At 39.2% G+C, this 17,250-nt stretch overlaps 1 protein-coding gene across 2 annotated transcripts in view; it reads right to left on the bottom strand.

Moving 5' to 3' along the window:
- Positions 1–16,660, bottom strand: part of LOC149173687 (Myb domain protein) — a 101,307-nt gene extending 84,647 nt beyond the window's left edge. The window contains exon 1 of one of the 2 annotated variants that reach the window (XM_089424698.1): positions 16,435–16,660. In XM_089424698.1, coding sequence (XP_089280824.1) covers positions 16,435–16,581 — 147 coding nt within the window. In that variant the 5' untranslated portion in view covers positions 16,582–16,660. The remainder of the gene's footprint in view (positions 1–16,434) is intronic. The other variant, XM_089424697.1, reaches the window with a different exon arrangement.
- Between the last annotated feature and the right edge of the window lie 590 nt (positions 16,661–17,250).

The raw sequence follows: 17,250 nt of genomic DNA, 5'->3' as shown, positions 1-17,250 counted from the left end.
GATATCCCTATGTCCAAAAAAGTGAAATTGAACGTATGGTTGCAGAAATGCTAGAGGCTGGTATAATTCAACCGAGTCAAAGTTCTTTCTCAGCTCCAGTAGTATTGGTGCACAAGAAGGATGGATCATGGCGCATGTGTCCAGATTATAGGGAGCTCAACAAGCTCACTATTAAAGATAAGTTCCCCATTCCTGTCATTGATGAATTACTGGATGAATTGCATGGATCAATTTACTTCACCAAGTTGGATCTTCGTTCGGGATATCATCAAATCAGAATGAAGATTGAAGACATTCCGAAAACGGCATTTAGAACTCATGAGGGTCATTATGAATTTTTGGTCATGCCTTTTGGCCTTACCAATGCACCTTCAACATTTCAAGGTTTGATGAATTCAATTTTCAAACCATTCCTTAGAAAATTTGTGTTAGTATTTTTTGATGATATACTAATCTACAGCAAGTCTTGGAAGGATCATGTTGAACATGTTGACAGGGTGCTACAACTATTGGAGGAGAAACAATTATATGCAAAAAGATCCAAATGTTTCTTTGGAGTCCAGGAGGTGGAATATTTGGGTCATATTGTATCTCATGAAGGAGTTAAGGTAGACCCTAGCAAAATTAAAGCCATTAAGGAATGGAAAATCCCCACATCCATAAAGCATCTGCGAGGATTTCTTGGGTTGACAGGGTATTATCGCAAGTTTGTTAAGAATTATGGGAGAATAGCAGCACCTCTAACAACATTATTGAAGAAAGATTCATTTTCATGGACTCCGGAAGCAACAAAGGCCTTTGAACATCTTAAAGAGGCAATGTGCCAAGCACCGGTCTTAGCTACACCGGACTTCACAAAAACCTTTATTGTGGAATGTGATGCTTCAGGAAATGGAATTGGTGCTGTTCTAATGCAAGATGAAAGACCCATTGCTTTTGAAAGTCGTCCAATCAAGGGAAAGTTTTTAAGCAAAGCTATTTATGAGAAGGAAATGTTGGCAATACTCCATGCACTTAAGAAATGGCGACCCTACCTAATGGGAAGACACTTCAAGGTAAAAACGGATCATGATAGCCTTAAATACTTTTTAGAACAAAGATTATCCTCTGAAGAGCAACAAAAGTGGGTCACAAAGATGTTGGGTTATGACTTTGAAATCATCTACAAAAAAGGGAAGCAAAATGTGGTGGCAGATGCACTCTCAAGAAAGGATGAGGATGTGGAAGCATTGTTGTGTGCCATTTCTATTATCCAACCAGATTGGATAAACGAAGCAAGGGAGGAATGGAAGAATGACGAAGAAGTGTGGGCACTTATTCGAAAGCTACAACAAGATTCCAGTACTTCTGATACATTTAGCTGGCAAAATGATTCGTTATGGTACAAAGATCGCTTATACCTCTGTAAGAATTCCCAGCTAAAACAAAAGATTCTTATGGAATTGCACACTTCTCCCTTAGGAGGGCACTCAGGATTTTTAAAAACTTACCACAGGGTTAAGAAGGAATTTTTTTGGGATGGCCTTAAATCAGATATTCAAAAGTTTGTGGCGGAATGTTTGGTTTGCCAACAAAATAAAGTTGAAACAATTAAGACACCGGGTCTATTACAACCTTTATCCATTCCAAGCCAACGTTGGGAGGAGGTTTCAATGGATTTTATCACAGGTTTACCCAAGTCTGAGGGAAAGAGTGTCATCATGGTGGTAGTTGACAGACTTACCAAGTATGCACACTTTTGTGCATTATCACATCCATTTAAAGCCAGTACAGTTTCTACTGCATTTATGGAAACAGTTCAAAAGCTACATGGAAACCCAAAGATTATTGTAAGTGACAGAGATCCCATTTTCACTGGAAATTTTTGGACAGAATTATTTTCTTGTCTTGGTACTCAGTTAGCTCATAGCTCATCTTATCATCCTCAATCTGATGGGCAAACTGAGATAGTAAACAAATGTTTGGAAGGATATCTTCGTTGCTTTGTATCTGATAAACAGACACAATGGGTCAAATGGTTGCCTCTGGCTGAATGGTGGTATAACACTTCCTTCCATACAGCAACAAAAATGACCCCATTTATGGCACTTTATGGGTATCAACCACCATCCATCACATCATATTTAAGAGAAAATTCTAAGGTTCAGGCAGTGGAACATCACATCGAACATCAACAACAAGTCCTCCAACTCTTAAAGGATAACCTCGTGTTGGCACAAAATAGAATGAAACAACAGGCAGATCAACATCGCAGTGAAAGAAGTTTTGATGTAGGTGATTGGGTATTCCTACGGCTACAACCATATAAGCAAATGTCCCTAAAGCAAGCTAAGAAGGATAATAAATTATCACCAAAGTATTATGGTCCGTACAAGGTGTTGCAAAAGATTGGTACTATGGCATACAAATTGGAGCTTCCTGCAGCTTCTCGATTGCACCCAGTTTTCCATGTTTCATGTTTAAAGAAGGTTATAGGCGACAAGCTCCCAGTTCAAACAATATTGCCAGAACTTGACGAGGAAGGAAAAATTATATTGGAACCGGAAGCAGTCACAGAAACAAGAACTCGACAGCTACGAAATCGATCAATTTCAGAGTATCTTATCAAGTGGAAGAACTTATCCGCTGAAGATTCCACATGGGAGGATGAGAATTTTATGCAGAAGTATCCAGAACTACTCAAGCGTTGAGGACAACACTTTTTTGAAGGAGAGGGGCATGTTGGGTCCCTATAATACTAGTGATTACCCCATTACTATTGTAGTTATACCCCTTATTTATATTGTTGTGCCCCTATTACCCCCATATTGTTATTTCTGTGCCCCATAGAATCCCTCTATTGTTATTTTTGTGGCTTTATATTATTATTGTTAGGTCGGCTGGATTATATTGTGACTCCTTAGACTCCTATATATAGAAAGGAGGTTTTGTCATTTGTATCATCCAAGAATTGTTCATTTATGTAATGTAAAGGAGGTTGCCCCCTCGAAGAGGCTGAATTCTAAGGCGTTGATCTATCTTTTCTATCTTTTCTTGAGCTGGTTTCATAACAATATCCGAGGGGATCTTGAATACAGGAACAATGTTAGTTGTTGAGAGAGAGCAGGTGGCAAGGAAGGAGCCTCAACTAGTATGATATGGTTTTGTTAGATACTCGGGATCAGGATCCTAGGAGCATGGTTGGAGGGAACAAGTCCTCAAATCAGATTCTGAAGCAAGTAGCAAGGAAGTCTTCTAGTTCAGAGTGAGCCACTAGAGCAGCGGATAACATGGTGGTGTTGGAGACAGATCCAAGTGGAGGAGGTTCTTTTAGAAGTACCTCCCTCGTTAAGAGGAACTGTTGAGTTTTGTAGCTCGAAAGGTACTTCTAGTCTTGTGCCTTGACTAAAAGAACCTTGATTTGCCTCGTTAGGAGCTTGCATGCAACATGCAGAGTGTGCAAGTAAGTTGCACGCATGCAAATGTGTTGACATGCATGAGATGTGCACGTAAAGCAAGCTAAATTTATGACTTGCAATTGAGTTAAAGTAGAGAATGTTGGAAATAATACTGAGAGGGGGGGTGAATCAGTATTATCAGATTAATCAAACTTTTTAAATGCTCAGAAACATATACGCTACTTCAGTTAAGTGAACCAGCGTGTACACGCTACTGTGACGAAGTAAAACAGCGTATAAGAAGAAAACTCACAATTTAGTTAGCTTATTCTTCAATTAAGTGCATCAGGACATTATTCACCACATTAACAGTAAACATGTGCAGTATAACAGAACAGATAAAAAGCCACACACATGAACACCAAGATATAAGGTGGAAACCCAATGTGGGTGAAAACCACCTGCTGCAAGTTGTCTCTATCTTTCTTTAATATGAAACTTCAGTTTACAATCTTTTGTACTGGTGCAGCCTTATACCAGTACGCAGGCTACAACCTGCAGAAGGCTACAACCTTCTCTCGTTCTCCAAACTTCCTTGGAAGGGAGCTCCAACCCCCTTTGCTCTTGTACTAGCCAAGATACTAGTACGTAGGTGCTGACCTACAATCTTCCTTCTTTCAGGTATCACTTTTCATACATTTTCAGACTTGGATATTCCTGAAGCACAACATTACAATCTGAAGACCACAATTCATTCAATTTCCACAACAGATCATTGAAGCATAAAACAACCAAACTTTGAATCACTGAACCACTGAACCCTGTCAATCACCAGTTACCAGAACACAGAGCAGACTACAGAACTCTGCAATAACAGTCAGACCCCACTGTAAACCCAAAATCAAGCTTCAAAAGATATACGCTACTTTAATGAGCAAAACCCGCGTATACACGCGCTTTTACCGAAGCCAACCTGCGTACAGATCTAAAAATAAACTTTCTCAATTTGCAGCTGTACCAGACATTAGTTAGACCCAGAACGTAACATTGCGACAATATGCAGATCTAGAAATACGCATAATCAACCATATCATGATAGTGCATTTCAAACCATTAGATCCCGATCTATCCTTAGATCTAGTCTTCCATCAACCGATGTGATCTCTCCTTGGCTTAGATCAAGCAACTCAGAACCTGCATATCAGATCTCTTTCTCTCTTAGATATTCAAGCCTTGTCGAAAGATGATTTTGCCTAATGATCTTCTTCTCCTTATATAGTCTTAGGCCTAGCTCAATACCAAGAGCCAAAACCATAGTAACACAATACCATCAACTTCAAAACTAGGGATCGACACGCCCGTCGAGACACAATGGTCCGAAATCATAGGCACAACTTCCAAGGACTAACCACCATGGACCAAAGATACTTTTCCACATACACGCGCTTTTTCTGAATCCAACTTGCGTGTACACGCGACTTGGGCTTAACGAACATGCGTATATGAACTTCCTTGGCATGCTGTACTAAGATCTGTCTTCTGATTAAGTTGCCATCACCTGTACCAACCTCTGAGCACCTGTACCATTCTCTGAGTGAGTTGCCATCAAGGACAACACTTGAATCATAATGCCAACAATCTCCCCCTTTGGACTTGATGGCAACCACCACACCAAGTCACTCTCCCCCTTTGACATCAAGGGCAAAGGGCTGTGCTCCCCCTGAGGACATGCTGATACCTCTGCTTGGCTGTGCTGACTCGTGCTCCCCCTGACAGTAGGCCAGATCTGCAAAAGATGTTCTTCAACAAGAACCAAGACTTATACACCATAAGGGACCTTCCTATCACCAAAAGACTCAATACATCCATAACATATCAGAAACAACCAATTATATTACAGCATTCATCCCAGGCATAGTGGGGAAACCAACATAGGCCGTTACATGACCTTGACACCATAAAAGAGATATGACAAGAGAGATACATGACATAGAGACAACAGATCTAGACCAAGACTTAGGAAAGGCACCAGCAGCATCTGATAAACATCTTGTTAGATCAGCAACCAGAATTTCTTTCTGAGCTCCTTCTCCTGAAACCAAAACATCTGAATGCCAACAATGCTTTATGAGACTTTTAAGCTGCTCCCCCTGAACCTGTGCCTGTTGCACTCCCTGAAACTGTGCCTGAAGAATTCTGACATTCCCATTGCTGTTCAGAACTTCAGAGTTTTCCCTTGCTGTTCAGAACTTCATATACGCGATTTATCCTGTATAAAACAGCGTATGTACGCGGATATTCTTTCTGCAACAAGCGTCCAGTATACACGCGACTTACCCAGCATGAATCCGCGTATATACGCGCATATCCCTTCCGTAACCTGCGTATACCAACTTTTTGTAGAACAAACAAACTTCAACAACAGGATGAAGCATCAACTACTCCCAGCTTTTGTCTGAGATATTCAAAAGTTTCCCTGGGCAGTGGTTTTGTGAGAATATCAGCAACTTGCTCCTTAGAAGGAACATACTCCAACTTGACCTTCTGCTCAAGCACTTGTTCCCGAAGAAAATGGTACTTGATTGGTATGTGCTTGGTCTTTGAGTGCATGACTGGATTCTTTGAAATGCTGATTGCACTTGTATTATCACATAAGATAGAGACAGGTGGAGTGCAAGTGATTTGAAAGTCCTGCAAGGTCTGCATCATCCAAAGAAGTTGTGTGCAACAAGATGCTGCAGCCACATATTCTGCTTCAGCTGTAGATAAGGCAATCGAACTTTGTTTCTTGCTGAACCAAGATACTAATCTGGAACCCATGAAGAAAGCACCTCCACTTGTGCTTTTCCTATCATCCACACTTCCAGCCCAATCTGCATCTGTGTAAGCATGAAGAGTGAGATCTGTATTTCTAGGATACCATAAGCCATAGTTTTGGGTCCCTTGAAGATATTTGAAGATTCTTTTGACTGCCTGAAGATGAGTTTCCTTTGGGTTGGCTTGAAATCTTCCAACCATTCCTACTGCATGTGTAATATCTGGTCGAGTACCTGTCAAATAAAGCAAACTCCCAATCATGGATCTATAAGTGGGTTGGTGGACTGCTGCTGATTCATCATTTGCACTGAGGCTGCATCCTGTAACCATGGGTGTACATACTGGCTTTGACTCTTCCATGCCATACTTCTTCAAGATCTGCTTGAGGTATTTGGTTTGAGACAAGAAGATACCTCCTTCATTTTGTTGGATTTGCAATCCAAGAAAATATGTCAATTCTCCAAGAAGTGACATTTCGAATTCTTTCTGCATAACCAAGGCAAAGTTTTGACTCATAGTCTCTTCATTGCTGCCAAAAATAATATCATCTACATAAACAACAAGAATTAGCAATTTGTTATTTTCAACTTTTATATAGAGATTGCTATCTGCTGATCCTTTTGAAAAGCCTTGTTGGTGAAGATATTTGTCCAACCGATAGTACCAAGCCCTTGGAGCTTGTTTGAGCCCATAGAGTGCCTTTTTCAATCTGCATACAAGGTTTGGATCATTCCCAAGAATGAACCCATCTGGCTGCTCAATATATACTTCTTCTTCTAAGTCTCCATTCAGGAAGGCTGATTTCACGTCCATTTGAAATACCTTGAAGTTTTGAAAGCTTGAGAGAGCAAGGAACATTCGGATGGCCTCTAGTCTTGCCACAGGAGCAAAGGTCTCTTCAAAATCTATTCCTTCTTGCTGTGCATACCCTTTACAAACAAGTCTGGCCTTGTTTCTAATTACTTCTCCATTTTCATTTAACTTATTCTTGAAGACCCATTTTGTTCCTATTACATTCTTATCTTTTGGTCTAGGAACTAATTCCCAAGTGTTGTTCCTTTCGATTTGCTCAAGTTCTTCATCCATTGCTTTGACCCAACATTCATCTTTGCATGCTTCTTTCACATTTTGTGGTTCAATGGAGGAGAGTAGAGCCAAGTAGCTTGAAGCTTCTGCAAGTGTCCTTCTTGTTTGTACTCCTGCTTCTTTCTGCCCCACAATCTGAGTTTCTGGATGATTCTTTTGGACATATCTGGATGGAGTCTTCTCTTCTATTCTTGTCTGCTCCTCTGGTTCTTCTTGAGATTCTTCTTCTTCTTGAGGTTCTTCTTCTTCATCATTTCGCCTTTGAGAGTAACCTTCATCTTCTTCAATGTCTTCATGATGAACTTGCCTAGGAATATATCCCTTCTCATCAACCACTATATCAATACTGTCAACAATTCTGCCAAGTCTTTTATTGTAGCACTTGTATGCTTTGCTATGTGGAGAATAACCAAGAAGAATGCCCTCATCTGCTCTAGGTTCAAGTTTGCCAAGTTGCTCATCAGTATTCTTAATATAACATTTGCTCCCAAAGATTTTGAAATGCTTCACGGAAGGAGTTTTACCACTCCAAAGCTCATGAGGTGTTTGAGTGCTGTTTACTCGGACATTTGTTTTGTTAAGAATGATAACAGCAGCATGTGCAGCTTCACCCCAGAAGGTTGCAGGAGTACCTGATTCATCGAGCATAGCACGAGCCATTTGTTGGATAGTTCTGTTCATTCTTTCCACAACCCCATTTTGCTGAGGAGTTCTAGCTGTAGAGAATTCTCTTCTTATCCCATGTTCATCGCAGAAATCGAAAAATTCATTTGATGTGAACTCCCCACCTCTGTCAGATCTGAGGCACTTAATTTTGTGTCCTGATTCATTTTCAGCCAATGCTTTGAAGGATTTGAATTTTTCGAATGCTTCATCTTTGTGCTTCATAAGCCCTAACCAAACAAACCTTGAGAAATCATCAATGAATAATATCAGATATTCTTCTCCTCGAGGTGTCCTTTTCCTAAATGGACCACATACATCTGTATGGACTAGCTCAAGAGGCAAGCTAGCTGATCCTTCCTTCTCTGGAAAGTTAGTTCTGGTTTGCTTTCCAAACTGACAAGATTTGCATATGGTGTTGTCTGGAATTTTGATATCTGGAAGATCGCGAACTGCCTGATATTTGCATGCTTTCCTTATTTGTGAGAAGCTTAGATGTCCCAACCTTCGATGCCATAACCAGTGCTCTTCATCCTTGCTAAGATAGCATTGTTGTTGTCCTTCTTCAAATATGTACAGATTATTTGGAGTTCTTTTGCCTTTGAGAACTGTTTTACCTGTATCAAGATCACGAACAAGACATCCATTCGATCTGAAAATAACCTCGGTTTTTTGATCACACATCTGGCTGACACTTAGAAGATTATGCTTCAATCCATCAACATACAAAACATTTCCAGCCTTGACCTTTTCTTTCAAAGGAGCAATACCTTTTCCTTTTATAGTTGCAGGAGTATCATTTCCAAAAGAAACTTTCTTTCCCTTTTCTAAAGTAGAATAAGATTCAAGTTTTTCTTTATCACCTGTCATATGTTTCGAACATCCACTGTCAATGTACCATAGATTTTCCTGTCCTTCTGCATAAAACGCTATCCCACATCTTTCTGTCTGAGGTTCTTTTATTCTCCATTTTTTGGTGCTCGTGGCTTGTTCCTTTTTCTCCTGAAACCTGCTCCTGCATTCAGATTCTTTATGACCAAAATTATTGCAAATAGAACATTCAACTTCATTTTCAAGAACCGAAAAGTTGTTATAGGTCCTCTTTGTAATCCCTGTCATACTTCTTTGTTTTTGAGCTTCCCTAGTCATGATTGTTTTATATGCAACACATTGAGCTGCTTTGTGACCAAAGTTATGGCAAGAAAAGCATTGTCCATTGAAGAAGCTTCTGCGGTTATTGAATCTACCAGCCAACTGATCTATTCTTGTGCCAAACTGAGAAGATTTTACCTGTGGTTGGTTGTAGCTTTTGTTCACCCTTAAGAAGGATTGTCCCTGATAGTTTCTGTTTGTAATTCGTCCCTGCTTTACCTGATTATCTTCATTGTTCTTCTGCTCATTTCTTCTTGCTGCATCAAGATAACTTTTTGAGGTGGATGCTTGAGAGGTTTCTCCATTATAGCCCAAACCTGTCTTGTTTAGAGGAGACCGCTGCACATTGATAATCTCATCCAAAGTTTCAGATCCTTTGACAAACTTAAGATTAATAGTTTTTGTTTTCTCAATTTCTTTTCTGAGACCAACAATTTCACCTTCTAGTTTTTCAAGATGTTTTTCCTTTTCATCAATTTGAAATTGCAAAGTATCAATGATCACACTCTTTTCTTCTATGCATCTCTTGAGTCTAGTAATTTCATTATAGAGATTATCCACATCTACAGCATCCTCATAATCATCATCTTCAAATGCCATTAATAGCTTATATTTATTACCTTGTTCATCTTCATCACTGTTTGATAAGCCATCACTATCTTCATGGGTGTAGTAGCTTTTCTTATTTGCACTTTGTTTCTTATTCCATCTAGCAGGTTCTTTTCCTTTATCCTTATTAGGACATTTTGCAGCATAATGACCTACTCTTCCACAAGCAAAGCATTTGAAAGGTAGCTTACCTCTGAACCTTCCAGCACCCCTTTGAAGATTTCTGACAAAATTTGATTCTTCTTCCTCTTCTTCTGGAACATGGCTTGCTTCATAGTAATCTTCTTTTCTTGATGCCTTAAAAGCAGCTTCCCTTCTGTCTGATGGACCTCCCTTTCTCATTTCATAAGCAGTTAGAATTCCATGTAGCTGAGACATAGTGAGAACTTTGAGATTTTCCTTTTCTTCTATTGCAGATACTTTAGATTCAAACTTGGGGGATAATGATCTTAGAATCTTTTGAACTACTATAGTCTCTTTTATTTCTTCACCCAAATTTTTCATACAATTAACAATCTCATCTACCCGAAGAAAATAATTAGCCACACTTTCATCATTATACATCTTGAGGGTCTCATATTGAATCCTGAGAGTTTGAAGTTTAGCTTGCTTTACCTGTTCATCTCCTTCATAGCTAGTGATCATTTTGTCCCATATCTCTTTTGCTGATTTGAAGTGCATGACCTTCATGAATTCTGTTTGAGATATACTTCCTAATAGAGTACTGACTGCTTTTGCATTTGTTTCATATGCCTTTTTTTCAGCTGGATCTGTAGGAGTAGCTGAAGGAAAAGCATAGCCTGTTTCTACAATGTCCCAAACTTCTGTACCAAGAGATTGAAGATATGCAGTAACTCTTACCTTCCAATAATTGAAATTTGTTCCATCAAAAACCGGTGGCCTGATTGATGCTTCTTTCTCGTAGTTGCTCATGATGAATGATCTTCCTTCAAGCGATCAAGCTTCTCTGAAGGACCTGCTCTGATACCAATTGTTGGAAATAATACTGAGAGGGGGGGTGAATCAGTATTATCAGATTAATCAAACTTTTTAAATGCTCAGAAACATATACGCTACTTCAGTTAAGTGAACCAGCGTGTACACGCTACTGTGACGAAGTAAAACAGCGTATAAGAAGAAAACTCACAATTTAGTTAGCTTATTCTTCAATTAAGTGCATCAGGACATTATTCACCACATTAACAGTAAACATGTGCAGTATAACAGAACAGATAAAAAGCCACACACATGAACACCAAGATATAAGGTGGAAACCCAATGTGGGTGAAAACCACCTGCTGCAAGTTGTCTCTATCTTTCTTTAATATGAAACTTCAGTTTACAATCTTTTGTACTGGTGCAGCCTTATACCAGTACGCAGGCTACAACCTGCAGAAGGCTACAACCTTCTCTCGTTCTCCAAACTTCCTTGGAAGGGAGCTCCAACCCCCTTTACTCTTGTACTAGCCAAGATACTAGTACGTAGGTGCTGACCTACAATCTTCCTTCTTTCAGGTATCACTTTTCATACATTTTCAGACTTGGATATTCCTGAAGCACAACATTACAATCTGAAGACCACAATTCATTCAATTTCCACAACAGATCATTGAAGCATAAAACAACCAAACTTTGAATCACTGAACCACTGAACCCTGTCAATCACCAGTTACCAGAACACAGAGCAGACTACAGAACTCTGCAATAACAGTCAGACCCCACTGTAAACCCAAAATCAAGCTTCAAAAGATATACGCTACTTTAATGAGCAAAACCCGCGTATACACGCGCTTTTACCGAAGCCAACCTGCGTACAGATCTAAAAATAAACTTTCTCAATTTGCAGCTGTACCAGACATTAGTTAGACCCAGAACGTAACATTGCGACAATATGCAGATCTAGAAATACGCATAATCAACCATATCATGATAGTGCATTTCAAACCATTAGATCCCGATCTATCCTTAGATCTAGTCTTCCATCAACCGATGTGATCTCTCCTTGGCTTAGATCAAGCAACTCAGAACCTGCATATCAGATCTCTTTCTCTCTTAGATATTCAAGCCTTATCGAAAGATGATTTTGCCTAATGATCTTCTTCTCCTTATATAGTCTTAGGCCTAGCTCAATACCAAGAGCCAAAACCATAGTAACACAATACCATCAACTTCAAAACTAGGGATCGACACGCCCGTCGAGACACAATGGTCCGAAATCATAGGCACAACTTCCAAGGACTAACCACCATGGACCAAAGATACTTTTCCACATACACGCGCTTTTTCTGAAACCAACTTGCGTGTACACGCGACTTGGGCTTAACGAACATGCGTATATGAACTTCCTTGGCATGCTGTACTAAGATCTGTCTTCTGATTAAGTTGCCATCACCTGTACCAACCTCTGAGCACCTGTACCATTCTCTGAGTGAGTTGCCATCAAGGACAACACTTGAATCATAATGCCAACAGAGAAATCTAAAGATAGGATAGTTAACTAAAGTAAAGTCACGTATCTTGTTAACTTGACGAGCTAATTTTGGTTGTCAATCTTAGCTTAGGAATGTTATAAATTGAGCCTAAAGTGAGGAGCTAAGACACAACAGCAACACAAGATTGAGAGAGGCTTCTCAATGAGCATGTGTTGGGTCCGAGAAAGTGCAATGAGGGTGGTGATCAGTTTTGTATTTTCTTAGTTAAGCCATTATCCCTGGTAAGGAAGCCCAAGTAAGTTCCATGATTAATTTAGTAATGAAGAATTGTTGATTGGGCATAAATCTGTTTATGTGTATGTGATTCAAATCAAGTAATTTTTCCCCAATCGGGGTGCGAAACAGTTGGAGGCCCGCTTGGGTTTGATTGATATGACAGAGCATTTATTGGTTTGGGACAGTGGGTGGTATCCCCCACGCCCTCACACGCTTATTCATTGTGATAACATGAAGCGTCGTAGATCAAGGCAGATCCACAATGTGAAGGTTGGTAACCCTCGGTGCCTACAAGTGGTGGGAGTGGAGGTGGAGTTAAGACCATCTGTCTGGCGTATAAACTCAGGTCCTCAGCTTCTTAGGGAGCCTAAGTTTGATGTTTACAAGTTCACGGCGTCGGGAACACGAGAGGTATACCCAGTTGCTGCCTATCTCAGTTCGAGGTTGGCATATAAAGTCTGGTATGTTATAATGCTATCTCTGTATCCTGGGTTGGGGGTTGCTACTCATGATAAGCCTCGCATCCGGAGGGGAAAGGAAACACTGGTTAAATTAGCAGTTTTTGTGACTGGCAATATTGGCCTTCTTGACTATGTAATGTCGATTTCTATCTTTTTTGGCAACATCCTTTCTCACATGGGCATGTTTACTGGTTTCCGGTTTTTTCTCATGATGTTTCCTCTGCATGTTGATAATTGGGTTCCCCGTTTTAAGCTTGAATTGTCTGGGCAAGCCCTGTGGAGAGTAAGGGTTTTGGTAAATGATCAAGGCCGAGTCTATGGACTCAGGGCTCAGGGGTGCATGGGGGCCATTGTTTTTATTCTGGTGGTACCTCCCACTCCCAGAGGGTTACTGTTTATGTATGCTTGCTAGCTCGAGTGGTGAAATTCTAAAGGGACGCAGTGTTGTCCGGTGCTTCATTTGTTTTTATGGTCATACATTAAATTAATGCTTAACTTTCAGGTGGTTCTCTGTATAAATCATATTCTAGGTCCGCCTACGTTGTATCCACTTTCGGCCTCTATATAGTAAGATGGTTCATGAGCGCGGCAAGGTGGAAGAAGGGTGAAGAAAGGGGGCCCGACCTTGGCAGATATGGTAAAGTCTCAATCTCGTGGTGGACCCTTGGGCCAAGGCAGAAGGGGTCGCAGACACCAGGAGGGCAAAGGAAAAGAAGTTGGTTCGTCTTCTGGTCGGACTGCGCGGCAGAGTATTGTATGACAGAGTACTGAGTGGCAGAGTACTGCATGACAGAGGGGTCAGAAAACGAACTCTAAGATTCGTTAGGCCACGGTTCAAGCATACTATGAAGGGACCCAACACAGGTGAAACAATTGATCGCGACCTGGGAGGCAGAAGTGAATTTGAAAGTTGAGCTTGAGCCGAAGATTGGAGGGAGCTAATCACGAACCCTGGGTACACTCGCGGTCGTCTTATCCTGTTTAGACAGTCTGTCCATCTCTACTGGTTAATGAAATGCATAGTGGCCAAAGCAATGGCTACGACCACCAACACAACAGTGCAAAGTGAGGCCAAGTCGGGCCTCTAAGACATTCAAAACGAGCTCCAGCTTATTCAACTTCAGTTGTAGAATCAGAACACTTGCCTGGGCCGCATTAAGAGGCATATCCCATGTTTATCGCAATCTGAATTGCCAGGATCAAGTGCTAAAGGTCCTGCTCCGATGGAATCGTCAGATGATTAATTGGTCGAAGTTATATGCCTGTTAATTTTGGTTGTATATGTCGGGTAGCATTTATATTTTCAGTGTTATGCTTAGTAGTTGGTTTCCAGACTATAAGTCTTATAAGGCTTGGTTAAATAGACTCAAACTATTTATGTTTTGGGTGGCTTATAATGTGATTCGACGGTCAATAGACCTAGTTTCCCACTGGGCAAGTTGAGACCACCGAACGACTTAGATATTTGTAACCTGCCTATTTATAGATGAATGAATGAAAGGTACTGCTAAGCTTACAAACAAAAAAATCAAGTAATTTTGCTTCCGCTAAATATTTTTGGTTAGGAACTTAGCCATGTATTTGTTCAGTTAATAATTGTCGGGCACTGAATACCAGAAGCTGGGTTCGGGAAATTCTAACACAGACTTCTATGGCACTTAGTTCAACAAAAGTAGAATATATGAAATGAAATGATATTTTAAGGTCCACGAGACTAAAAATAGTCTATGAGACCATTAGTTTCCTGTTTTTCGCTCTTTGCAATTCAGTCCTTTTCAAATTGATGATGAGCTGACCCAACCTTCCAACAATCTCCTCGCTAAAAAGACAATGCCAAGAAACTGATGCTAACATGTTCTCATAACTTTCTCTGATGTCTTTGAATGCATCACATTCCAAAATGAAATGCTTTTCCGATTCCACAGCCCCAGACATGTAAAATGTACACACCCGTTCTTCCCAAGCTTCTTTAGGCCTTTTCCACCGCCCTGTTTCACACCGAAGTTGATGTGAGTTGGTCCTTAATTGAGCAATAAGAACCTTTGCTCTCCACGAAATGCTAGCTCCAATGAACTCTTTTTGTTGTAAATCACACGTAGGGTGAATTCCTCAATGTAATATTTCTTCTTTCTACCCAACTCTTTTCCCCATACCTTTTTATGAAACTTCTCCATAACAAAATCCTTTAGCTCCTTGCTATTTGTGGGACAGGCATTGAGGTAGATATTTCATTTTTGCATCCATGTGTAGTTTTGTTTCATCCATGTTTTCTTTCTTTCACTGATGCCTTCATTGAAGATAACATTAGGCCATCTACCTACTCTCATTTGTTCAATTCTTTTTAGGTATCTTATGAGCCGCACCATAGCAATTGCTTCAATGGAAGTTGCTCCTGTTTCACTCAACATTATCTCATAAGGTACCGAACTTTTTATTTTGAACTTGCTCATGATCAAGCGTTTTTGGATTTTCTCAATTTGTTTTCATTTTGAGACCGGAGTGCTGCTAGCACACCCATATAGCATCACTGGACAAACTAGGAGTCCAAAAAGCACTTTCGTTTTCCAATCCCATAACTCTGCTTCTCTACATCTGTTTTCAAGAGCATATAATGCTTTCCACCCTCCTAAAATTCTCTTCTTTCTGCAGTCCTCCCAATTGAGTTTGTTGTTCAAATCAATCCCAAGGTATCGCAGCCAATTGCAAAGCCATCTGGATTCACAACTTATTTGCATAACAGATGTCAAAAATCCCCACCATAGCTGGGAATTGTCAAAAACAAATGCTCAAAAGATGTCAAAAATTAAACAACGACCACAAAAAGGGATTCACCTTCTCAAGTTAATCCTTTCCCAGTAAATTTCCTGTAATAAAAAAAGCACATAAAGGGGATTTCAACCAAGGGCTTTGTGAATGCCTGTGAACCCCAAAAATATACATCGTTTCCTAATAGTTCAGAAATTAAGAAAAAAGAAAGGAAGATCAAGAAAACCCTTTCGAGAATGCCTTGGAATGATTTTCAGCCGTTCATGCAAAATCAAAGTAATTTAAGAAAATTCGAGTAATGAATCAATCAGATATAATTATACTGGGAAAAAGAAAAAATAAATCACGGGCGGAAAGTTTTATCATTTATTACCATGTATTGGCATCCAAAATATCATTGTTGATAAAACCAAAGGGCAAACTTCTCTACCGTTTCTGGAATCTAGCCTCTATATAAAGTTAAATTTTTCATCGATACAGAACTCTAACTGAACTTTTAGTAATATGGATAGATTCAGAATTGAAAGAAATTGTTTAAAGTTTTAGTAATATGGATACATTCAGAATTGAAAGAAATTGTTTAGGGCATTGTTACACGGATATATACGGATCTTGAAACATGATTAAACTCTGCTAATGTTAAAAAAATTTGCCCAATTCTTAACCAATGAACAAATGCGTTGTAAAAAAATGCATTTGCTGCCAAATTGAGCTTACTCCAATATGTTGCGGGCAAGAATAAATTCCTTCGATCATTTTTTTATACAGTGATGAGAAAGTAGGGAAGAAACTTACCTGTTTCGGAGAATGTAGGGTAAAACGAGTGAGCCGAGGGGTTTGTGCTGAGCTGGACGTAAAGGACGTACCCTCCTTCCATATCTGACGTGCTGACCTGGTTGCTGACTTGGCGGACGGAAATCGACCTCCAAATAATGCCATCATTCGTGCCGGTAGTGTCTCTACAGATGCCCTTCGGGGCAGTCATTATAAGCAAAGAGTAATTACGATGTCATGAAACTGGATTTTCAAATACGCTAAAAATTTATAAAGCAGGAATATGAAATGATATTTTAAGATAAAAAATAGTTTATGGGATTATCTGTTTTTTTGTTTTTTGTAATTTAATTTTTTAATTATTTAAATTGATAATGAAATGATTTAATTTTTTAATATTTTTTTAGTTAAATATTCTCATAATTTTATCTAATGTTTTTAAAAATATTACATTCTAAAATAAAATATTTTTCCTATTCAATTTAATTCTTTTAAATTTTAGTATTTAATCTAATTCTTTTAAATTTTAGTATTTAATCTAATTTTAATTATATATGAGATTATAATTATTTAAAATATGTTTACAATATATATATTTTATTTTTATCAAAATTTAATAATATAAGTTTGATATATAAATATAAATTTAATATTTAAATTATGGAAATTATACCATTTAAACTTTTAAATTTAACAAAAACTACTTGGTCCGAAAAGGGAGAAAATTAAAAATAAAAATGAGAGTGCAGCGATTAGTAGTATGTTTCCATAACTATTTCTAATCAAAACATGACCACATAGCATAACACGCTGTCCGACAGTTCAAGTTTGAAAGTG

Source organism: Pinus tabuliformis, chromosome 4_2, assembly GCF_031772625.1.
Source record: "Pinus tabuliformis cultivar Carrire ecotype Pingquan chromosome 4_2, CPIR1, whole genome shotgun sequence".
NCBI lineage: Eukaryota > Viridiplantae > Streptophyta > Pinopsida > Pinales > Pinaceae > Pinus > Pinus tabuliformis.
This window is presented reverse-complemented; position numbering and strand designations above follow the sequence as displayed.